Here is a 25,658-nt window from a genome sequence, read left to right on the forward strand (position 1 = left end):
AAATAGTACCTACTTAATAGTAATTATCCATACTAATATTATAAATGCGAAAGTGTGTCTGTCTGTCTGTCTGCTAGCTTTTCACGGCTCAACCGTTCAACCGATTTTGACGAAATTTGGTACAAAGGTAGCTAGCACCCCGGGGAAGAACATAAGCTATTTTTATCCCGGAAAATCAAAGAGTTCCCACGGGATTTTAAAACCCAATTCCATGCGGACGAAGTCGCGGGCATCAGCTAGTTAGGTATATATCGCTTATAACAAGACAGACATTCGCTTATAACAAGAAGAAGTGGCTGGATGAGGAAAGCTGAGGACCGGGTGTGGTGGCGCTCTTTAGGGAAGGCCTATGTCCAACAGTGGACGTCCACAGGCTGATCATGATGATGATGATAACAAGACATTACATAATACATATTTACAATTATAAAAGTCGTAAGAGTAAAAGAAATGGTAAAGCAATTTTATGGTCGACCACATTTACATCGATGATGCATTTTAGCATATTGGAATTAACTTCTTCTTTATCAGCTTTTACCTTTCCATTGTCGGACATAGGCCTCTTCATGGGCACGCCGTTCTTCCTGACTTTGGGCGAGTTTCCTCCAAGTATTTGCTCGCAAGCTTGTTGATTTCATCGGACATTCAAATTGACCACTTCGTCAACTTGCCCGGAAGAGTCAGCTTATAATGTAAGTAGAACGATATCGTCGGTCTACGAATTTAGCAGTAGGTAGTTCTGCCTAGCTGGGAAAAAAAGAGTCAATAGAAAATAATTGGTTGTAATTGGCACTACGCTAATATCAACAAACATCTGTTTCGGGATCAATTTAAAGGATATGGTTTCCTTAATTAACTCAATCGGGCAACGAAACCCGGGTCTCGTATTACGAGAGAGTCGAGAGACATCTAATGCGCCAAAGCCAAAATAAGTTCATCTACAATTTCTACATTCTAAATTTCTACAAGTACCTAAGTGTAGGTATTTACATATTTTTAGTTATTTTTAGGGTTCCGTACCTCAAAAGGAAAAACGGAACCCTTATAGGATCACTTTGTTGTCTGTCTGTATGTCTGTCTGTCAAGAAACCTACAGGGTACTTCCCGTTGACCTAGAATCATGAAATTTGGCAGGTAGGTAAATCTTATAGCTGACATTTGGGGAAAAATCTGAAAACCGTGAATTTAGGGTTAGATCACACAAAAAAAATTAAATTGTGGTCATGAACTAATAATTAGTATTTTCAACTTTCGAAGTGAGTGACTATATCAAGTGGGGTATCATATGAAAGGTCTTCACCTGTACATTCTAAAACAGATTTTTATTTATTTTTATGCATCATAGTTTTTGAATTATCGTGCAAAATGTCGAAAAAAAACGACTGTAGTACGGAACCCTCATTGCGCGAGCCTGACTCGCACTTGGCCGGTTTTTTTTAAATGAAATATCTATGGTCCAATAGTTTTTGCCCGCAGTATCGTTTGGCATGAAAATCGGGTCAACCCCGGCTTTTACTTTTGAAACAAATTTTGTTTTGCTGACAAACTCTATAAGAGTTCCGTATTTATCCGTAACTAGGCGATCCGCCCGGCTTCGCTCGGGTGGAATTTAATACAAACCGTATTATATTAATAATAATATTATATTTATATAGCGTACCTACTAGCTGATGCCCGCGACTTCGTCCCGTGGATTTAGGTTTTTAAAAACCCCATGGGAACTCATTGATTTTCAGGGATAAAAAGCAAAAAACCACGTCGATCCATTACTCCGTTGCGACGCGATTGAAGGACAAACCAACAAACAAATACATTTTCGCATTTATAATATATAAATAATTAAATTGAAATAAAACAAATCGGTATTTAAGGGGAGCCCCCCATACAATAAGTAATTAGTATTTTCAAAGTAACATAACAATATCAAGTGGGGTATCCAAGGGGTATCATATGAAGGGGCTTTACTTGTACACTATAAAACAGATTTTCATATTTTATTTTTAGGTATGTTTAGTTTTTGACTTATCGTGCAAAATGTCGAAAAAAACACGATTGTAGTACGGAGTCCTCGGTGCGCGAGTCTAATTCGCACTTGGCTTTTTTTTTAACATTTTCTATTATTTAACATTTTCACGGTAGATGGTGGCATTACGTTCTAATTCGTGAAAAAGGTACCTACCTACCCATAGTTCGTAAAACTGTGTACCTACCTATATTATGTATATTGTATAGTTACCAATTCATCAGTGCCAAGGTCTTTCACCATCAGGTCATCATCTTTCAGGTCTTTCCATATTCATTGACACCCATTCTAAAGATATGGCTATCTATATCTATTATTACTTTGTCCCCGCCCCTATGCTATATTATAAAGGTTCGATGTGCGATCTAACTTGCCAAAATGAACTATTTTCGTTCTGGTAATTAATATTCAACAAGCGACATAGACAATATAAAAGTCTGTTTGTACCTACTTATATCATTGATTCAGTCCCTGTAATGCGAAACTACCTAAGGCCGCCTTCAAAATTACCGCAAAGTGCTGCGCTGCTTTATCAATCCATATCACGAACGTTGAACCGACGCGCGGCCGCATCGCGCGTTTTTAAGGTTCCGTAGTAAACAAGGAACCCTTATAGTTTCGCCATGTCCGTCCGTCTATTATTATAAATAAATATTAAATATTAACCACGCCGACAAAGTGCATCTCAAAGTCTTTTAAAAATACTGTGGGTGTGGGAACATCATTTTTCGATTTCTAGATCCGTTTGTAAAATATGATGTTTTACAGTGCTAAGTTATTAGAGTCAAGTGTGTGTGTGTCCCCCCCCCCCCCCCTCCCCCCCTCTATCAGCCAAATGGTAGTAGGTATATAGGAACGTGAAAAAATTCACAGCAGTAGTATATTATAATAATCAATTTTAAAGGAAAACTATCATGGCTAAGTAGGGTTCACAGGTTAAGGAGTTATATCTGTTTTTCGAGGTTAATTGTGACTACGGAACCCTACACTGCGCGTGACCCGCCACGCATTTGGCCGTTTTAATATTTATGTGGATTCACAAAGCAGCGCGGCCGCAGCGCTGCGTCCGCGCGGCTCTGCGGCAAATATGTAGGCGCCCCTAGTCAATCGAACCTGTTACCTGCCATAATGATATTGTGAACGGTGTGAACGCACTTGGCATGACTTAGCAACAGGGCCAAGGCTGTTCGGAGGTGTGGTAACGCTTAGAACTTAGATGATCTGTTTTATAATATGGTGTAAGATTAATTAGCCTACTATAGGTAATTCCTTTACCTAACCATGTGACATGTCCCACATCTTGGGACTGTGGCTCTACGTTTTGATGAGCCATATTAGTACTTTAGCGGTCGAAGAATTCGTTTGCTAAAGTACGTCGAGCGATATTGTGTTTTAGCGTTTTTAAACTATCGTGAGTGAAAAAGGATCCCAGATGGGTTCGTAACTAGTCGCGCTAACGTCGACGAAATACGTGAGAAGCCAATGTATAATAGATAACATTGTGTTGTTTGCCATATCTTTACGGCGAGTCATTAGCAAGACCATTCACAGCAACTACTCTTGCAATAATACAAAAAAGATGTTGCATTGTTACATTTATGCACAAGATAACATGGATACCTATCTGTGGTTACCTACTGTATCTAATAAATATTAATGGATGATAAGGTTTATAGCAAATATAAAATTAAATTAAACAGATTTTATTAGTGTAGTAATCACTCCAAATTCACTAATGGACAATGGTAGACTATGTAGAACAGGGCCCTGTTACATTGTGGTTTTACCCAATGTATTTTCAGATTACCTCGCTACGTTAAGTTTTAACTAGAAGTTATTGTGGCAAGGTTCCTTCCAAGTTCCAACTTCAAACATCCATACTTCCATACTAATATTATAAACTAGCGACCCGCCCCGGCTTCGCATGGATGTAACGTAGATACTAATGTGGTGTCAGATATCTATTCGTGTGGTGTCAGTGAGGAGATTATTATAGGCGCCGCGGGCGGCACCGCCGTAAATCATAAAATTGAGTATTGTGAGCCAACCTTCAAAGATAAAAACTGTAAAACTTTTTAAGAGAAATAATTTCAATGTACATTGTTTTCATGTAACTTTGACCATTTAGGCAGCGCACGCCTCGGAAACTCACAAATGAGAGGATTTTTTCCGACCTGATTCACATTGTTTCAATTTCCCTAGGGATCTCTAATTTTTTGAGAATTAAATTATACCTATAAACCTTCCTCTTCAATCACTCTATCTGTTGGTGAAAACCGCATTAAAATCCGTTGCGTAGTTTAAAAGATCCACGCGTTCAAACATACATACAGACGCGGGAAGCGACTTTATTTTATACTATGTAGAGATACGAAAGTGTATCTGTCTGTCTGTCTGCTAGCCTTTCACGGCCCATCCGTTCAACCGATTTTGACGAGTACAGAGATAGCTAGCACCCCGGGGAAGGACAAAGGCTATTTTTATCCCGGAAAATCAACAGGTTCTCACGGGATTTTTTTAGAACCTATATCCACGCGGACGAAGTCGCGGGCATCATATAGTACGCAAATACTATACATCATAGAGCTGGCAGCTACCTCGGACAAAGAATTAGCCTAGCTATTCAAAGGGGGAACGCTGCCAGTATCTTCGGAACCTTGCCTAAAGGGACTCCTTTTAATAATATATTTTAGTTATAATATTATATTTTTTAAGGTTTTAGTTTTAGTTTAAATTATTTATTAATTAACTTTTAATTTGAATATAATATTAGATAGGTCTATAATATAGTTAGTATAAACTTTCATCATTGAGAATAAATGTACGCAAATAATATAATCATAATATTTGTTTGTTTCAGATCAGTAGCCGTATCGCTAATAATATGGCTAGTCTGCGGCTTATTGTCGACACTAGGCGCACTTTGTTATGCAGAACTCGGCACCTCGATCTCAAGATCGGGCGGTGACTATGCCTACATCTACACCGCCTTTGGACCTCTTCCTGCTTTCCTGAGGATGTGGATAGCGCTGCTGATCATTAGGCCAACGACGCAGGCGATCGTGGCGCTCACATTTGGCCAGTATGTGGTGAAACCTTTCTTCCCCGAGTGTGAACCTCCGCAAGATGCTGTGAAACTGCTGGCTGCCGTGTGCCTATGTAAGTCATTATTTTTTACTAGATGATGCCCACGACTTCGTCCGCGTGGATATTTTTTTTTATGGATTTTCCGGGATAAAAAGTAGCATTTATGTCCTTCCCCGTTACACAAGCTATCTACTAAATTTCGTCCAAATCGGTTGTACGGATGGGCCGTGAAAGGCTAGCAGACAGACAGACAGACACACTTTCGCATTTATAATATTAGTATGGATTTTAGCTAGGTATCGTTTGCTTTAGTTTAGTGAAAGTTTGGTTATGGACTAAGAGCCAGCGCGTGCCAGACCTTCGTTATTTTATAAAAGCTGATAGTTTCTCTGCGTATTCTCCCCAACACAAAGAGGAACTATCAGCGACTATGAAGTTAAAATTATGGTGGCTTTGGGAGATAAAACGGTTAGCGCTAGGGCTGTGAGGGTGTGCGGGGCATCCCCACCCCGATTGCTATCTCGACCTGTCGCGGACTATACATGTTTTAACCATGTTTTAACACGATATTCGTAACTTGTAAAGCAGAAACAAGAAAAACTGGTTTTAGTACAATCTTAATATAGAGGTACCTACTTGACATGACCCTACATCTATAGATACAGCATGGGGTCATATTATTAGATTAGTTTATTTGGTACTACTGAACCGCCCCGGCTTCGCACGGGTAGCTTATTACAATTTTATTTTCATAGGGATCTCTAATTTTTTGAAAATAAAATATAGCCTATGTCACTCAGGAATAATGTAGCTTTGTACAGCGGGGCGATTGTCTAAAACCTGCATCAATCATTATTACAATCTCAATTGTTCTGATTGGCTGAATTTGTGCGATTCTTGTTGCAACAATGCATTGTGGCCAATAGTGAGCGAGCATTAACCAATCAGAGATGATTGCGATCGTGACATTGTAGCTGTCAAACAACCGCGGTAGGGCCACTGGTTAAAGAATTTTCAAAATCGGTTCAGTAGTTCCAGAGATTACCCCCTACATAGAAATTTAACGACATTACCTCTTTATAATATTAGTATAGATAGTATAGATATTGAATACCTAGGTATTTTGTACCAGTTTTTCGTGGTCCTTCTCTTTCAACGTGAAAGAACAACGTGCAAATTTTCGTCAGATAAGAAATTCCGGGTTCGATCCAGGGATTGCCACGGTTTCGCGGTTGTAGTTACAAAGTCAGCTTCGAGGTCAGTTACGAGGTCGTTACTCGTTACTACATATTTAACTCTATTTATGTTATTTTGTGAGTGGAAAATAACAGAAATACTTAAGAATCCGTGGTTCAATAAATGTGGTTTTCCTTGTGTCTGTGTATACCTACATACCTGTTTTTTTAAAGTAAGTCTATTAGCCAAGTTGATTATGCTGACTAATATTCCCCTTTCCCCTCCAACTAAGCGTAAAGCTTGTACTAGGAGTAGGTACGACGATAGTGAAACCGGTTGGGTACATACATTACATATAGGTACCTATAGTTCTTTAGTAAATGAGTCATGGGTTTGGGGCTTGAAATGACCGGTGGCGCCGGATCGACGACAGCGAACAAGCTGACAGCATTGTCGTTAAGATAATCCATCATCGTACTTAATTATCCAGCTAATTTATGGTATAACCTACTATAGATGATGCTCGCGTGGTGTTAGGTTTTAAAAATCCCATGGGAACTCTGATTTTCCGGGTTAAAAAGTTGCTGCGCACTCCATGTCTCTAAACATATCTAGTACCTGTAGCCTGTAGCCATACAAAAAATCACATTGACCGTTGCGACGTGATTGAAGGACAAACCAACAAACAAAAACACTTTCGCAATTATGGGTTCTTTTAGAGATTATTATTATTGGTGATTATTATTATATTATAGTTATTGGTACAAGTGATTAAAATATTAGTTGTTCTCGGCGGACGTACCTATAAAATAATATGAAAAGCAAAAATTTTTACGTAGAAAAAACTATTGCTTTTAATACTTTTTTCATAGTTATTTTACTTATTTATTAGGGAGGTAGCACCTAATTTACTGGTATTCAAATTATATCATCTAAAATTCAGGTTGTTAATTTTTTATTATTTACCGGTTAGACAAACCATGTACCGATGAAAATAGTACCTACCTAACTAATTTATTATGTACTTCCTTGTTTACACTATATACCTATCTATTTTGTAATGATAACATCAGCTCCTTATCAAAATACATGTCTCGCATTCCTTTTCTCATAATATATAATGCTATCAATTGATAACTTTATTAATCTGTTTACTGAGCTCATCTGATCCTGTAAGGTCAGCTTTCCATTGGAAGCGGACTTTTTTTTATTGTCTACGTCTAGATATCTGTTTCGCAAAAAGGATTATTTAATTGAGAGACCTAGAGAGATATTTATGTTTTGCTTGTTAGATTGTTATGAGTCTATTCACAAATTGTAACGATCCCCATTTTCGAATTAATTAATATAATTTAGTCTCGTAGACCTGTAATATTTTTCTATAATTAATAATGTACCTACAGTGGGTACGTGGCAGAAAATATTGTACGTAGATCTGTGGTTGACACATGCACACAGACTTAAAAACAATATAGATATTTCAAAAAAATACGCTCCTATGTGCTCCTATGCGAGTCAATTATTGTGATACACTCACTGGGCGCAGATATACTAGGTAGTTAGGTACGCTTGAGTGACCGCTTTTAAATTTTAGCGATTGAAGTTTCTGCCATTGCATCTAGATTCTAGACCTTGTTCTAGACGCTCAGCTTGTGCGAATGGAAAGCATTGCATAGCTGCTGCCATAGAGACAATTGAGTTTATGAAAACCAATACTCTTTGATAAAGACACGCTATGGATGCTAGCATGCTGCGTGGCTAGATGCTCAGACGATAGTAATTAATAAATAAATTATTATAGAAGCCAATGTGTGGTCATCCTTAGAAAAACTATTTCATAAGCAACAGTCTGGAATAGCTCTACTTTACCACAAATTATCTACCTTACCTTGGTTATCTATTTAAATATTAAAGCAGGCAGTTAAAGAACTTGAACGAGTTTAATAACTATTATATCTTTGCGCTTTGCATGAACTAGTGGAATGTACCTACATGTATACAGATTCCCTGTGTATGTGATGTTGTTTTGGAAAACCTGTACTTGACATAATGGATCTCATTGTAAGAGGAACTGGTATTGAACCGTGGATTGTAGATAGGTACTTGATAGTCTTGATACAGCGACGGATAAATCGAGTTTCATTCCCAACATGGAAATTGCGATAAATTTTTTTAAAGACAGGTTTTTGTTATTTTATTCGTTTATGTGTTAGTAAGGTTAATAAATCTAATAAATACTTAAACTTATCTTAGCGTTTTAATAAACTGTTTTAGGGTACCGTATTAAAATAAGGAACTTGGATACCCGCTCTTTACTCGTGTGAATTTCTAATAGGTACCTACTATTCCGAAGAAAATATAAAAAAATTATACTTTATAATTTTATTTTGACGTAAGGTTTTTACACCTTTGTTACCTGTTATCTCCCAAAGCCTCCATGATCCAAACTACATAGTCGCTGACTCGCTGTACGTTCCTCCCTGGGTTGGGGACACGCAGAGAAACTTTCAGCTTTTATAAAATAACGAAGGTCTGGCCCTCTCGTACTCTCTTAGTCCATTATAGTTAGTTTGGTGGCGTGTCGAACAAACTGTAAGTATAGGTAGTCACACAAAAAAATCACACAAAAAATATTCGTATTACCTTGTATCATTCAAAGACTAAGAAAGACTTTTTCTAAGCATGACTACCGAACCCTACCATATCGGTATGGTGATCTGAGTCTGACACGCACTTGATCAGTTATTCACTCAGAGAATTCAGTACGATTAACATACATTTTCTTAACAAAATTAGAGCGAAAAGGCTTTATCTTATTTCTATTTAGCAAGAAAAAATGTAGATATTACCGTCGCGTCGTTGTCGATCCACTTATTCGAAATGATTAATTATTATTATTAAAAAGGTATAGAACGTAGTTGTGAAAGCCTTTTCTATGCATAGGTAGGTCGTACTCGGTATAGCAAAATGCGCACATCATAAAGTGCAATTCACCTATATAATAATTGTATAAAATTGAAAGTTAGAGAGTTTGAGCACGAGAAAGCTTGTTATTATTGAGTTTTCTTGCTTTCTTTCGATCGTTGAAATCTCATTAACACAGTTACCTTGACACATAAACAGTTTCTAAAATCTAAAAATGCTGAAGTAAGTAAGTACCTAGTTTCATCTAGTTACCTAACTCCAAATTCCTTTCTCTTTCTGAGAGGAGATCCTCTCCTCGGAGGTGGTGAGCGGTGACCTTATCCCACGCGTGGGATAAGGTCACACGCTACGTTACGTATGGGGTCGGCACAACATGTCTTCTTCTTCCACTCACTTCTGTCATCCGTCAATGTATTATCCACCCCTTTTACACCTAATTTTTTTTAGAAAACATTACCTATCTAAAATAAACCGATTTTGATAATAATTTTTTATTATCACATTTAATGTGATCGCAGTCAAGAATTGAGTGACTTGGGAAATAAATAAAGATTTTTCTTGTTACCAGGTGTGTTGACTGCAATAAACTGCATCAGCGTGCGATGGACGATGCGCATACAGGACGTGTTCACCAGTTCCAAGCTACTCGCGCTGATCGTCATCATCATATCTGGGATCTACTATATTTGTATTGGTAAGTTACTTCAGCAAGCAATTCTTTGTTTTCTTATAGATGTACGGGGTCGGCTAGTCGTAGTTACGAAAAAGGCCTAAGTATCAATCATTGCTACAATTTCAATTGTTGTGATTGGCTGAATTCATGGTATTTTTGCTGCAGTAGCTATTTTGTTATAAGTAGACAAGTAAAAGTCTCCATTCAAAAGTCCATTAATTACAAACCAAAAGGCCTCCAGGCCGTGGTCTAGTGCCCCTACTTTGTTAAGTCTGCCTCGATAGATAACCTACATTAAGTAAATAGGCACACCGTTACAATAAGTATGTAATACTGATTGCAATTTAGAACATTATCGCCCAGTAAGTAAGTTCATTTTGTTATCTGAGACGACGTTATTGCAATTGGGTCAGTTTCGATCATTCGGGTCTACGCTGAGCCTGCTGGGCCGTTTAGTGTCCGATCAATTACCGTACAATTTACGACGCATCATCGTTGATAAACAGACAATTAACAATTGTTCCGTAATATCTACCTTTTTGTTAGTTTCGTGCCGATCTATTTACCGAAGTATACCCATCCCCCTTTTTTTAAATTTATAGACTAGCACTTGGCTGCAATCAGTACCCGTAGTACAAGATTTTACGTCTCACCAAACCAAACCAAATTCGAGAGTCGAAATACTTCCGCGTTACAGTAAACTGGATCTTAAATGCCTTGTTTTAAAGCTCAAGTTTGTCTACACTTCTACAGCCAGCGCTCCAAGCGGAAACATTGCGAAATTAAAATCAGTGGCATTGAATATTTGACTTCAATTCAAGGCTGTTTAGGTCCATTTTACTGTAACGCGGAAATATTTCGACTCTCGAATTTGGTTTGGTTTGGTGAGACGTAAAATCTTGTACTACGGGTACAGATCTGATTGCAATATTTATCTGTGGCTGCCGAGGTATAGTACGCGACAGGAAAGGTCGATTGATCTCAATCGGGGTGGGGACACCCCGCACACCCGCACAGTCCCCGCGCCAACCCGGTGCGGTATAGCGCGGATGTGTCGGGCGTCTCCCCGCCTCATACTCCAATTGCCTTCTCGACCTGTCACGTAGACCTATAGAATCAAACAGATTCGTATGTGGCTTTTATTGCGGTTATAGGTATACAGCACTAATACCTACAGTTGAAAGGCATACAGCTCAGAGAAACCACAAAATACATTGATCTGTTCATACTTTTGAAGATTTAGACACGGTCTACTTATCTTTATTCCATACTGAGAATGCCCGCGACTTCGTCCGCGTGGATTTAGTTTTTAAAAATCCCGTGGGAACTCTTTGTTTTTCCAGGATAAAAAGTAGCCTATGTCCTTCCCCGGGATGCAAGCTAACTCTGTACCAAATTTCGTCAAAATCAGTTGAACGGTTGAGCCGTGAAAAGCTAGCAGACAGACAGACAGACAGACACACTTTCGCATTTATAATATTAGTATGGATAGGTACCTACATACCTCATCGACATAGGATAGAGGTACCTACTTCACCGCGCAGTTTTTGATATTAATTATCTGTTGGCAACAGACTGTTCCGGAGAACGTTCGAATTATAGATTAGGTTGTTTACATAACAAACTAGTTACTGTAATCAGTAAATGATAAGGATTACGATAGAAAGCTAAGGTCTGGGCGCAGGCCCCAATAACTTCAGAATTGTGTAGAATTTGGTAAGTAGTACTTATTTAAGTACTTATATAAGCTGTGATAGCCTAGTGGTTAGGACGTCCGCCTTCTAATCGGAGGTCGGGGGTTCGATCCCGGACACGCACCTCTAACTTTTCGGAGTTATGTGCGTTTTAATTAATTAAATATCACTTGCTTTAACGGTGAAGGAAAACATCGTGAGGAAACCTGCATACCTGAGAGTTCTCCATAATGTTCTCAAAGGTGTGTGAAGTCTACCAATCCCCACATGGCCAGCGTGGTAGTCTATGGCCAAAACCCTTCTCACTCTGAGAGGAGACCCGTGCTTTGTAGTGAGCCGGTGATGGGTTGATCATGATGATGACTTATTTAAGTAGTATAGTCATATTATTGTATTACGGAGAATGGAAAGAGCTGTACGTTTGGAGTTTCTTACGTGATAAAAGAAATGAAATCCGTAGACGACCAGAACAACCGATATAGCCTAATGATTATAATATAATGAACCATTTGATCCCAACTCTCAAGGTGCTAGAATAACGCCCTCACACCGGAAATCGCGGTGTTGGTAGACCCCCAACTAGGTTCACAGATGTCATCAAAAGAACCTGTGGAACCAGATGGCGTAACACTGCGATGTGTGAAAGTCCTGACAAGAGGCGTATGTCCAGCAGTGGACGTCTTTCGGTTGGCGTTGATGATGATGACTGTAATAAACCGAGTATGAAGAGAGCTATGCTCGGAGTTTCTCTACGCGATAAATGAGGAGATCCCTAGTAAAACCAGAGTAGGCCCAGGCGTTGCGAAGCTGGAGTTATCTAAGTACTACATGAGCGGGGCATATAGTAGGTTAAGAGTTGGAAGAACCGATAGATATTGGGGTCCCTAAGTATTAGCACCGGAAATCACACCGTTGGCAGTTGTCGTTCAAATGAGTTGTATGAAGTCGCTGGATTCCCGCTGTGCTAGACCACGGAATGTGCAAGTTCTTACTCCAGCAGTGGACGTCTATCGGGTGACGAAGACGACTGTATTGCAAGTATAAATATATGCTAATTAAACCATCATAAACCGTAAGTCCTAGTTAGTAGATATTAAAGCTCCTTTCACACTCCGGGATATTCACTAAGGTTACAATAATTTACAGAGCTAAAAATTGGTACGATTGGGAACAACAATATAAATGAATAAAGTCCCTATCGATCGATCGATTGGTCTGTGAATGCTGGGAACATCAATCGATCGATCGATAGGGACTTTATTCATTTATATTGTTGTTCCCAAAATGGTACCAATTTTTAGCTCTATGCGAATTATTGTAATCTTGAATGTCTATTTTGGCCGGACTATAATCCCGACTATCCCGACTAATATTATAAAGGCGAAAGTTTGTATGTGTGTGTGTGTGTGTGTATGTTTGTTACTCCTTCACGTTAAAACTACTGGACGGATTTGGCTGAAATTTGGAATGAAGATACATTATACCCTGGATTAACACATAGGCTATTTTTTATCCCGGAAAATCAAAGAGTTCCCGCGGGATTTTGAAAAACGTAAATCCACGCGGACGAAGTCGCGGGCATAAGCTAGTATAATTTATATCCCGTAGTGTGAAATGAGCTTAAGCCCGATCAATTTTATCAAAAGTGTCATTTCATTTTGTCAGGTCACACGGAAAACTTCGACGCACCATTCGAAGGGCAGTATAGCGCAGGAAGCATTGCGTTAGCTTTCTACTCGGGCCTCTTCGCTTTCGGGGGCTGGAACTATCTTAACTTCGTGACTGAAGAACTTCAAGACCCATACAAGTAGGTTAATGTATTTACTTTGGAGGATAAGCATAAATTTTCTAAGACCCAATTTCACCAAGCGTTTAACCTCCGTTTAGTTAAACATAATTATGTAATGCTATCCCTTTTTGGCAGATGACATACGCGATTTTCAAAAAGGAGAGATACTAAGAATGTTAACTAAACCATAATTAATTTGGTTGGTGAAATTAGGCATAAGATGCGAAAACATGCGAAAAATCTGAAATTCTAATTTGATTGATGCAATTTGTAATGAACATCTAATGTTACATATTAAATTATACCTAAGTAGGTGTAGTTGGTAAATAATACTGAGGCTTTATTGTAGATCATCGTTTTATAGGTAAGCTACGCACTATTCAAGTCATAAATATGTAATATGTATATCATTCATTATGGTAGATAGAACAGCATCTAGATAGGATGTAAAACAAAAAGGTGACTGACTGACTGATCTATCAACGCACAGCTCAAACTACTGGACGGATCGGGCTGATGCAGATAGTTATTATGATGTAGACATCTGCTAAGAAAGTATTTTTAAAGGTTCAACTCCTAAGGGGGTAAAATAGGGGTTCGTTTGTGTAGTCCACTCGGACGAAATCGCGGGCATAAGCTTGTAAATAAATAAATTTCTTATCTATTCCGTGGAACCGGGAATTACTTCTATAATATAAAAATGAATCACTAAATGTGTTGGTCATCGCAAATCACGAGAACAGCTAAACCGATTTCGCTAATTCTTTTTTTATAATATTCCTTGAAGTACGAGGATGGTTCTTACGGAGAGGAAAAATTAAAAAATTTGAATCGACTGTTAGGCGGAACGAAGTTCGCCAGGGCAGCTAGTTATTTATAAAAATAAATCTACCAAACTGTAACTAGGTACTTGTAATTTACAATATGCTGTTGCTTGTATACAAGTTGTCAGAGCGCATAATTTACAAATTCCCAGAAAGTTGCAAAAATAGAAAAATAAAAGGAATGTAGTCTTTACCTGTTAGCATTGTTATAATAAGCATCGTTGGATAAAAACACGTAGCCATAAAGGTACCTACGCAATTTCTGAAAGAGCAGGCTGTATTTTTTGTTGTTTGTGTAAGGTCCTACATGGTCCTACGTGTCTGATCTATATACGTACATAAAAAGGTCGTGATAAAAAACTGCTCATGTGCGAGTCCAGCTGGCAAGGGTTCCGTATTATCATACAAGATATAACACACGGGATACTTTTAAATATTTTTAAAATTGCATTTTGTAATTTTTTCATCTTGTTTTTACTTATTATTTGTTGTTAATGCAATAGAAATAAGTACACACTGAAAATTTCAATTCTAACTAGGTATTACGGTTCCGGAGAAACAGCCCGCTGACAGATAGACGGACGGACACCAGGCTTAGTAATAGAATCCCGTTGGCACCCTTCGGGTACGGAACCCTAAGAAAAATTGTTTGTTGCATACCTCCTTAAATACATACCTACCTAATATAAGAATACCTATTCGTAAAAAAACCGGGTAAAGTGCAAGTCGGACTCGCGCACAGAGGGTTCCGTACCTTAGAAAGATACGTATAATTTTTATTTTCAACTTGATATCGTCACGCGTTCCTGAGAAAAGGGTTTTGACATACAGACAGACATAACTGCATAAGTCCTAATAAAGGTTCGTTTTTGCTTTTGAGTTACGGAACCCTAAAAAACTGTGTGCAAGAAAGCGAAACTTGGAGTTGGTAGGTTGGTTTACTTGATTGGTATGGTTACTGCTATCATTATATTTAAACGATATTTTGTTTGATTTCATCCCAGTTTTTTATCATAATAATATTGATCATTATTGCCTACTAGCTGATGCCCGCGACTTCGCATGGATTTAGGATCCCTGCGAAATCTCGTGGGAACTTTTTGATTTTCCAGGATAACAAGTAGCCTGTCACTCTCCAGGTCAAAACAAAAATCACGTCGATCCGTTGTTCTGTTGCGACGTGATTAAAGGACAAACCAACAAACCAAGAAGCAAGCACACTTTCGCGTTTATAATATGGACTATGGTTAGTGTTAGTGATAGAGTAGGTTCGTGGCGAAGTAAATAAAGACAGACTTAAATCTCACGAAGCAGATAGGTATGTACTTAAGTGAGGAGCTCTCTCGAGAGCACGTCAAACAGTCCTTTATCGAGGCGATTTATTTGAGCTAGCATTTTAGATAAAAGATCGTATTCCTAAGCAATTCCGAGGTAAATTATTGCTTTGGGACCTTGTGGTTTATTTATTTATTAGATTGTAAATGTGTATTGCATGCTCTCTGCCATTATTAAATCACAAAGTTTGTCTGTTTAATCGATTGTGGTACTGATTCTGAGCATAACTAAATTTTAGAGTATTCATATCCTCTTTTTACTAATGTAATTAGAAAAGGACACACAAAGTTTGACAGTTTTGAATTTAATTTAGAGCTGTCAAACCTCGTGACTTTAGCTGCCAGTCGCGAGCCTGTTGTTTAAAGTAGCGTGCAGTAAAATTTAGAGTCTTTAAAAATAAAATTCATGTCCCGTCCTTTTTTAGCAATATTAAAAAGAAAAAATGCACATACTCTAAATTTATTTTAGAGAAAGACAACCGAATCTGCGCTATTGAAAATATAATTTAGGTTAAGTACTTAGTTCCTACTTACTAATATTAGTTTGTCCACTAGATACTTATTAGTAGATATACAAAATCACAGTTTTAAGTTGGAGTTCTCTCCTCAGCGAACACGTTTGCCAGTTTATCATGTATTGGTTGATGACAACAAAAAAATTCCGGAATGAGTAACTACAGCTTGACTTATGAGCATGCAGACGAAGCCAATGGCAAAAGCTAACATTAGTTTGAGTACAATGAATTTGCAATGTCCGCTTATACCTTTACCCATTTTAGTCAGCAGATTTTGTCTCTACCTAGATCAAACATCTAACTATACATCTATAAACAACCGTATCTTAAATAATGTTTTCTTCTATATTTATTATTTATGTTTAAAATTGTTCTCATGTAAGTGAACTTTTGTTCTTTTTTGAGAAAATAAAGTCTTTAAACCTAACTACTAAGGTCAAGTTGCATAACAGACGGTTAAGTTACGTTACGGTTACCGTTAAACTTCGACCGTCAAAGAAGCAAAATGGGTTGCACAAGTCGGGGTTTGTTTACTTTGGACCTTTTACCTTTAACCTTAATCACGGTGTGGTATGAATACTTACTTGTTGTGCAGTAGACTTTACTTGTTATTGGTGGTCAAATAGCTAGCTTAAAGTTAACTGCCTCTCATGCAAATGGACGCTAGTCACTACTGCAAGTCGTGGGTGGAGCTAAGAGTAAAAGTTGTCGGTAACTTTGATTTCAAACTTAACTGAATCATTCCAAGCTTTGCACTAACTAGTTTGCAGTCAAGTTGTTCAAGGATAGCAGAACCTTTTAATTGAGAAAACGCAGCATGTTCGATAATAATAATTAAGGCCAGAGCTGACTACAGATATCAGTTGGCAGCCTGTTTTGAGTTGATAAACTTGGCTAGGTAGGTATAAAGTGAACCACAGGAAAAAAAACCGGCCAAGTGCGAATAAGGCTCGCGCACCGAGGGTTCTGTACTACAGTCGTATTTTTTCGACATTTTGCACGATCATTCAAAAACTATGAGACACAAAAATAAATAGAAATCGGCTTTAGAATGCACAGGTAAAGCATATGATTCCCCGCTGGATATAGTTATCTTACTTCGAAAATTGAAAATACTAATTATTAGTTCGTGACCACAATTTAATTTTTTTTTGTGTGATGTAACCCTAAATTCACGGTTTTCAGATTTTTCCCCTTATGTCTGCTATAAGACCTACCTACTTGCCAAATTTCATAATTCTACGTCAATGGGAAGTACCCTGTAGGTTTCTTGACAGACAGACAGACAAACATACAGTTTATAAAAACATAGTTTCGTTTACCTATTTAACGGTTTACGAGATGCAGCCCGTTGACAGACAAACGGACGGACGGACAGCGGAAACTTATTAATAGTGATATGATAGGGTCTTGTTGGCAACCTTCGGGTACGGAACCATAAAAAAACGAACTGGTGTTATTGCTAGTGGATACATGGACAGTGAACATACTGGGCCTTATAAAAAGTTATGCTTTAGAAATAAGGAAAACGGTTGATAAGCAAAACAGTGCCATCAAGTCGGCTAGCTTAGGTAGGTATAATATTTAGGTTTTACGAGCAAAAATCTTTATCTTTTGCCTACCTACCGTACCGTATCTCTCGGCATTTCGCACTTGTCTTATTGAATCCATTATTCATGGCAATGGATGGTCGGCAGTTCTTTTCTCTCGCTGAATGGTTAAATTATACGCTTTGATTATCCTTTCCTCTAAGTACCTAACTTTAAATTGAATAATAGATATGTTTGAATAGATTTTCTTGTCTATTATTATTTATTACTTCAAATCACCAGTTTAATAATGTACAAACAGTCAACTTGAAATAGGTACAATGTTTGTAGATACATTATTGCTAAACTTCTACTCGTAAATAGGTAGGTAAACTATGCTCATCCAAGGAACTCTGGAAATGTACTTATCAATGTTCATAAGCCTCCGCCGTCGGTCCGTCTGTTCGTCCTTTTGATTCTTTGATTTTCTGGGATGTCACTCTCCACTCTCACTTATCCATGCAAAAATCACATCACCACAGATCCTTTGCTCCGTTGCGGCGTGACTGAAGGACAAACAAACAAACCAACAAACAAACACACTTTCGCATTTATGATATCTATGTATGACTAGCTTATGCTCGCGACCTCGTCCGCGTGGACTACACAAATGTCAAACCCCTATTTCACCCCCTTAGGGTTGAATTTTCAAAAATCCTTTCTTAGCGGATGCCTACGTCATAATCATCATGATCAACCCATCACCGGCTCACTACAGAGCACAGGTCTCCTCTCAGAGTGAGAAGGGTTTTGTCCATAGTCTACCACGCTGGCCAAGTGCGGATTGGCAGACTTCACACACCTTTGAGAACATTATGGAGAACTCTCAGGCATGCAGGTTCCTCACGATGTTTTTCTTCACCGTTAAAGCAAGTGATATTTTAATTACTTAAAAACGCACATAACTCCGAAAAGTTAGAGGTGCGTGCCGGGAATCGAACCCCCGACCTCCGATTGGAAGGCGGACGTCCTAACCACTAGGCTCCCACAGCTTTTTGCTTGCTAGCTACGTCATAATAGCTATCTGGATTCTGGATGTCGAATTTCAGCCCGATCCGTCCAGTAGTTTGAGCTGTACGTTGATAGATCAGTCAGTCAGTCAGTCAGTCAGTCAGTCACCTTTCCTTTTATATATTTAGAAGAAGACGATATCTGTCTTCATTGACATTCCTGTCCGATTCAATAAAAGCACGTCTAAATAATGAGCTCATAATGAAATTCTCCGTCCGTTGCAGGAATCTCCCGCGCGCAATATGGATCGCTATGCCGATGGTCACCATTATCTACGTGATGGCAAACTTGGCCTACTTTGCTGTCGTCTCGAAGATGGAAATGATGTCGAATCCAGCTGTGGCCGCGGTATGTTTATCTAATGGATTTTCAGAGTACGGGCGCTTGTGCACTCATTCTTATTCGGTTCGTATCCGTGATTCTTCGAAGTACCTACCCGTTGTACAAATACGTAGGTACATTTGATTCGGATTTTTTTCACGGATCCATAAAATCACGGATGAGTGCACAAACGCCCTAACATTTTAAAATAGATTGATATGTACCTTGCGAAGCTGTGTGAATTTTTTGATGAAAAATGCGATCTGAATTGTATTCCAAAACTAGCTGCCCTGGCGAACTTCGTTCCGCCTAACTGTCGATTTAAATTTTTCTCTCCGTAAGAATCATCCTCGTACTTCAAGGAATATTATAAAAAAAAAAAATAGCGAAATCGGTTCAGTTTAGCTGTTCTCGAGATTTGCGATGACCAACACATCAGCCTTACAAATAAACCCATTATAAAATGTTATACTAAGAATATACATAGAATAATTTTTATATTATAGAATAAACACGATCCAGCATAGATATTTTGAAAATAAATTTTAGCACACTTATAATTCAAAATAAGAAGCTTGGCCTTAATTGGGCCGACTAATTATTGTTACTATTACTACTATTAATACTTATGCTGCATGTTTCGGGGGGGGGGGGGGGGGGGGAATAGGTTGCTTCCATCTATGTATATTTATATCCGTTCTAAGTTCTTTGTTCTTTGTCTCTCTCACTACCCTATTATGTTCATCTCAATAACAATTATTCGTCTTTAATCTTTAACTAGTTGACAATAAATCCACAAACAAAAACTTTCGCATTTATAATATGAGTAGTAATTACTCTAATTGAAAATCTTTTTTGCTTTTCCAGATATTCGGCGATCGACTATTCGGCGGATGGAGCTGGATGATACCAGTGTTCGTGGCTTTGTCTACTTTCGGAGGCGTGAACGGCGTGTTGTTCACGTCTGCGCGCCTGTTCGCGACCGGCGCACAGGAGGGCCACATGCCGGGCTTCTTCACGCTCTTCCACATCGACAAGCAGACGCCGATCCCTTCACTTATGTTCACTGTAAGAGCTTTTTACACTATTCGAATCAATCTCTCTCTCTCTCCGGTCGTTCCTTCATTGCTGAAGATCGTGGTCCTATCAAACTTCCCTCGAATGGATTATCTGTTTCCACCGGCTCCCGTTGGTGGCCATTTTCACTATGATAAAATCTTCACCTGCTAGATCCCTTTAACTGGTCTGACCACCTAGTTGGTGAGCGGCCTCTCGCTCTTTTGCCCTCCGTGTTGCCAGTCACTATTAGCTTTTCTAAGCTGTCGTCCCCCCGCCGTATGATGTGGCCGAAATATGAGAGCAGTCGTTGGTAACATATGGAGGAGAGTCGAGCAGTGATTCCGAGTTGCGAAAGGATAGACACGTTTGTGCGCTTGGCAGTCCACGGAATCTCTTTCGAATACGAATCAATAGCCCAGTTTTTTTTTTGCTTTTTACATCCTAAGATGTTCCCCAGTAAGGCAAAGGGCATTTAGAGTATTGCATCATCCATACATAGGGTCTTGGGAAACCCCTTCACTTCGTTTCCTAACCTCGCGATCTCCACCAGAACCGTACGCCGCGAAGTTTGTTTGCTTGTCCATGTTTTCTCCTAATTTGAGGGTTTCAGTTAAGAGCTTGACTTGCGATGCTGTTGAAGTTCGCTACGTAGCGTAAAGTGTGGCCAGTCCAACTCAATTTGCCACTTTTGATCTGCTCGTCTAGTAATGATTCCTTGCAGTATAGAAAAAATATGTTGTTACTGATTTTCTCATGCCAGTGGATACCTAGAATGCCGCGAAGGCCTTATTTGATGAAAACTTGCATTTAGAATCAAAGTCTAGTATCATTATATTCGGCGATCGTTTATCCAACCAATGGATTTGGCGTTGCCTCTGTTCACATGTGAACGCCGTGTTCATGTCGCCTTCACGCTCCTTCACATTGACAAGCAAATGCTAATCCCTTAACTCATATTGACTTTAAGAGCTTTTTCATACTATTTGAATCAATAGTTCGAATATCAGTCTATTCGGCGGATGGATTTGGTGATTCCAGACTGTATTTGTGACTGTATTCACGCTTGGCTCGTACGTAAACGCCATGTTCATAAATTATGCTGAAATCCTTCACGCTCTTCCACGTAGACAAACGAATACGTACCTACGTAGTTTTCAAAAATTTCGCAAACTCTTACCAATAAGTACCTACTTTTTTGAGAGCGAGTATTAGAAAAAACAAAACTGGTTCATTTTTTACTTTTACCTCAGCGTTTACGTTTGGGCAAGTATGCATTTTGAATAGAAAAATGAACAATGCCTCCAGCGGACCATAAAATCAATTCCTACCGAACGAATTACTAAAAAACTGCTAAACTTTATAAAGTACGTATCTACCGGTCATCGCTCGATCGAAATGGCAGAAAAAGAAAATTATGATAAAGTGATTGTGTATTTTTTATACATGATTTTTAACGTACCTACTTGTCAGTTTTTTCCTCATATTGGTCTCCAAGATATAATCTATCATTCGATTATAATAAATAATTTCGACAATACGACGTACTACTGGTACTACGAAGCGTACGGTGCCGTGTAAAAACTGATAAGGGGTATGGACAGTAATAAAAACTGCAACAACCCTTTCAAGTTAGCTTGCTATCTTAGACTGCATTACTTACCACCAGGTGAGATTGCAGTCAACTTTTAATGGAATAAAATAAAAATTACGAATTTCGTCAGAATTAAACTGACACAGTTTTATATTTATAAAATTAAATAAATAGGTAACTAAGCAAGGTTTATTTGTTTACAGTGCTTCTTTTCACTGCTAATGCTGACTACTAGCAACGTGTTCGATCTCATCAACTACTTCTCACAAACCTTGTGGCTGTCTGTCGGAGCGTCGGTGGTCGGCATGTTGTGGCTACGTCGGACCAAGCCCGACATGTCACGACCAATCAGGGTCAACCTCGCGATACCGTACGTTTTTCTCGTAGCCATCGCCTGCTTGGTCCTCATTCCAGCCATCACTAATCCCAAGGATACCGCCATTGGCTTAGCTATACTGTTATCTGGGATACCAGTATACTATGTATGTGTCAAATGGAAGACAAAGCCTGATTGTTATGACACTTTTTCAGGGTCTATTTTAAGGTTCCTCCAAAAACTATGCTCTTGTATTTATGTTGACTCGCCGGAAAAGTTATCTGATGTAAAATAAAAATATCTAAGTGTTTGGTATACGAACATAATATGTATGAGTACAGAGTAACTGATTTTAATTGTAAGTTGTACCTAATATTGGATCCACACTCCCCGAGACTACGATGCAGGGCAAGTGCGAGAGTGTGGTCGGATCGGCGGCCTCACTTCTTTTCCGGTCTGTGTGATGTGTATCGGTTTTATTGCTGAAGTATTGCGCGCAAAACAAGTAGTCTACGAAGAAAGTGTGACAACGAGGCGACGATTTAAATGTTCGTGTTTCGCGCGAGGCATACTCCCGAGAGTGTGTATCCATATTTGCACTTATTTACCAACTTATTGGCGTTTTTAGCACCAAAATGTAAAGAGCTTCTGTGGATATTGGACCAATATGTACTGAGTATATGGTAACGCGATTGCGTGTGACTATTTTATAGCTTTAAGACTATTTATTGAATGTACTGACTGTATTCGATGTTGTGACTACGGACTACCCTATTTTAATAAGGGTAAAGAATATTGGCTGCTGCATTCGATTGACCATATTTTTTGGAAAAATGAATTGTTTTACAGATTCATAACATTTTAGCTAATTATATCTAAATTTAAGAAATATTTTTTATTTCTATTTTATTACTTAATTTTGATAAAAGTGTATGTGAATAGTGAATATTAGGCATATTCTTATTTTGTAATTTTTTAATGCATCTTTGTTAAATATCGGTTAAAAGAGATCTTATGAGACGAATAATATGCTTCATTATTTTTACATAAGTATTTTAGGTAACTAAGCCTTATTATTGACGAATATCACAGCTGCTTACAGCTCATTTTTGTCATTTTTGTGTAATTTAGATTTTCTGTTATATGATATCAACATTATCTATAGGTATATATAAAGAAAAGCTTACTGACTGACTGATCTATCAACGCACAGCTCAAACTACTGGATGGATCGTGCTAAAATTTGGCATGCAGATCGCCATTATGACGGAGACATCCGCTAAGAAAGGATTTTTGAAAATATAACCCCTAAGGGTGTAAAATATGAGTTTGAAATTTGTGTAGTCCACGTGGGCGAAGTTGCAGGATTAAGTTAGTAAAATATAACTAAGTATGTACCCACGTTATTTTATAAATTAAGTAACACATTTGTTTGTGTCATTGTATCATTAATGGAACCAGTTTTTTTTTTCGATTCTTGGCTTACTTAAAATTTACCTACTAAAAAAGTTAAGTACCTATAGTACGCGACAGGTCGAAATGACAATCGGGGCGGGAACGACTCGCACACCCGCACATACAGCCCCCGCGCTCACCCGGTGCGGGCGAGCGGGGTGGACGTGGGGTGTGCGGGGCGTCCGCCCGCATTGCCATCTCAACCTGTCGCAGACTATACAAATAAATACCCTGTTTGACAATAAATTCTTATAAAATATGTTACAATGGAATTTAATTAATTAGTTAATTAATTAAACATTTTATACGATATAATTATTAGGTATAGGTACTTATTCGTTTCGGTAGCATGCATTTTTATAGATATGGTATATATCTATCTTATAAATAGATTTATTTCTTCATATACCTACCAATATGTACCTACTTACTTACAATGAAAAGACGTCTATATTCTATATTTAATCTTCGTTCTTTGTAATGTTCTGTGTTAGGTGTGAGGTAACATCCAATGCTCTCTTGAATGTAAAATAATGTTATAAGTAGGTAAGCAAATAATAATTTTGTATACATCATCGTCAACAACCGATAGACGTCCACTGCTGGACATAGATTTCTTGTAGGGACTTCCACACACCACAGTCTTGCGCCACCTGAATTCAGCGGCTGCCTGCGACTCGTCTGATGTCGTCCGTCCACCTAGTGGGGGTCTTCCAACACTGCGTCTTCCGGTGCGAGGTCGCCATTCCAGCACCTTGGGACCCCAACGTCTATCGGTTTTTCAAGCTAGTAGTTTACTTTCGTTATATATAACATTCCTATAATAATAAGTAAAAATATCCATTTTATTATTATTTATTTAGGTATAATGATAATAGGTAACTTGTGATAACGTCTGTGAAAATAATCAAAACCTACATAGCTATTAATTCCTAATACATATTGTTTTATACCAATATATTACCTACACTGTAACTACATCCTGCAAGAAAGCATATTTATGTATTTATGCAATATAAGATGTATGTAATTTAATATGTAGTGACCTTTTACAAATTATAATGGTACATTTAACATTATATGCCTATGTCCTACATGATGTAACATAATATAGGTATTTGTCAAATACTGTTTGATAATGCTTAATGCAGGCTGACATGTTAGTAATAAATTAGTAAATGTGATTGCAGCAGAGTATATCAAGTACCTAGGTATTTATTATAATATGTCTATTTATTATTTAATCCCATATTAGTTAAAGGTTTCACTAAAATAGGACGTGAGTCAGACTTGTCCATTGAGGATTCGTTACCTAGCTTGGAAAAAAATACTTATCTACATAAAGATCTGTTATCTGGTTAATTATTACCTATAACCTACCCAATCCACAATCCCAACAAAATAAATGCATATAATATACTTAATAAATATATATACCTACTTAAAGACTTTGTTTTATTTTTCCTGTAATGTTTACAGAACCCCTATTTTTAGTTATTTCAGAATTTTCGCTTGGAAAATGAATGGTGGGTGAAGACCTTTTAATTTTCTTTTTTGTCATTTTTCAATTATAACGCAATAAAAAAAATTTAAAAATCCATTTTAGAATAATGTCGTGAATGTTTTCGATCCCACCCCCATTTCGGTTCCTTTGCTAAGTGCTATCGTAAGGTGGCCCATCACGGTGAATCCATCGCATCAAATAGCTGTAAAATACAGTCAGATCAATAGGTATTCAGATTAGCTAGATTATGAAAATCGAGTCTGTAGTGAGCATAGTCTGTACCATGTCTGTACCTTCATCAGTACAATTTTGGGACGATGAAACCTATGGATTTTCCCGTTTCCGTGTCCGCCGCAACTCTCTAGACTAGGAACCACAGACTACAGTGTATATAGGAGATAGACTGGTAAGTCGGGCCGTCAAGGCGCCCACTTGAAAAGCGCCATCTAGGAGACGGGTTTGGTACTAAATACAGCCAATACCCAGTATATATACCTACCTATATACATACTTTATAGTTTCTAAATTAGGTAGGAATGTGGTGTTTGATTTGCGGGAGTTTTGAATGGATAATGGTACTTATCTTGGCAATACTGATAATTACCAATATCACAATGGCATTTAACTCCCGCCAATCAAATTTAATTCAAAAATTAAACACAACTTATTATAAGTTATTTAAACTTTTTCAATTTATTTTTTTTATAATAAATATCAGCATCACATTTAAGTGGATCTCTTGCATCAAAAAAGTGAATTTTTCCATTTAAAA

At 38.0% G+C, this 25,658-nt stretch overlaps 1 protein-coding gene across 1 annotated transcript in view; it reads left to right on the forward strand.

Moving 5' to 3' along the window:
- The window catches only part of JhI-21 (Juvenile hormone Inducible-21), a 29,229-nt gene extending 4,412 nt beyond the window's left edge, over positions 1-24,817 (forward strand). The window contains exons 2-7 of the mRNA XM_034970593.2: positions 4,884-5,182; positions 9,780-9,905; positions 13,244-13,385; positions 18,865-18,988; positions 19,829-20,029; positions 21,815-24,817. Of these exons, the coding sequence (XP_034826484.1) occupies positions 4,884-5,182; positions 9,780-9,905; positions 13,244-13,385; positions 18,865-18,988; positions 19,829-20,029; positions 21,815-22,222 (1,300 nt within the window). The 3' untranslated portion in view covers positions 22,223-24,817. The remainder of the gene's footprint in view (positions 1-4,883; positions 5,183-9,779; positions 9,906-13,243; positions 13,386-18,864; positions 18,989-19,828; positions 20,030-21,814) is intronic.
- The last annotated feature ends 841 nt before the right edge of the window (positions 24,818-25,658 follow it).

Source organism: Maniola hyperantus, chromosome 1 (assembly GCF_902806685.2).
Source record: "Maniola hyperantus chromosome 1, iAphHyp1.2, whole genome shotgun sequence".
NCBI lineage: Eukaryota > Metazoa > Arthropoda > Insecta > Lepidoptera > Nymphalidae > Maniola > Maniola hyperantus.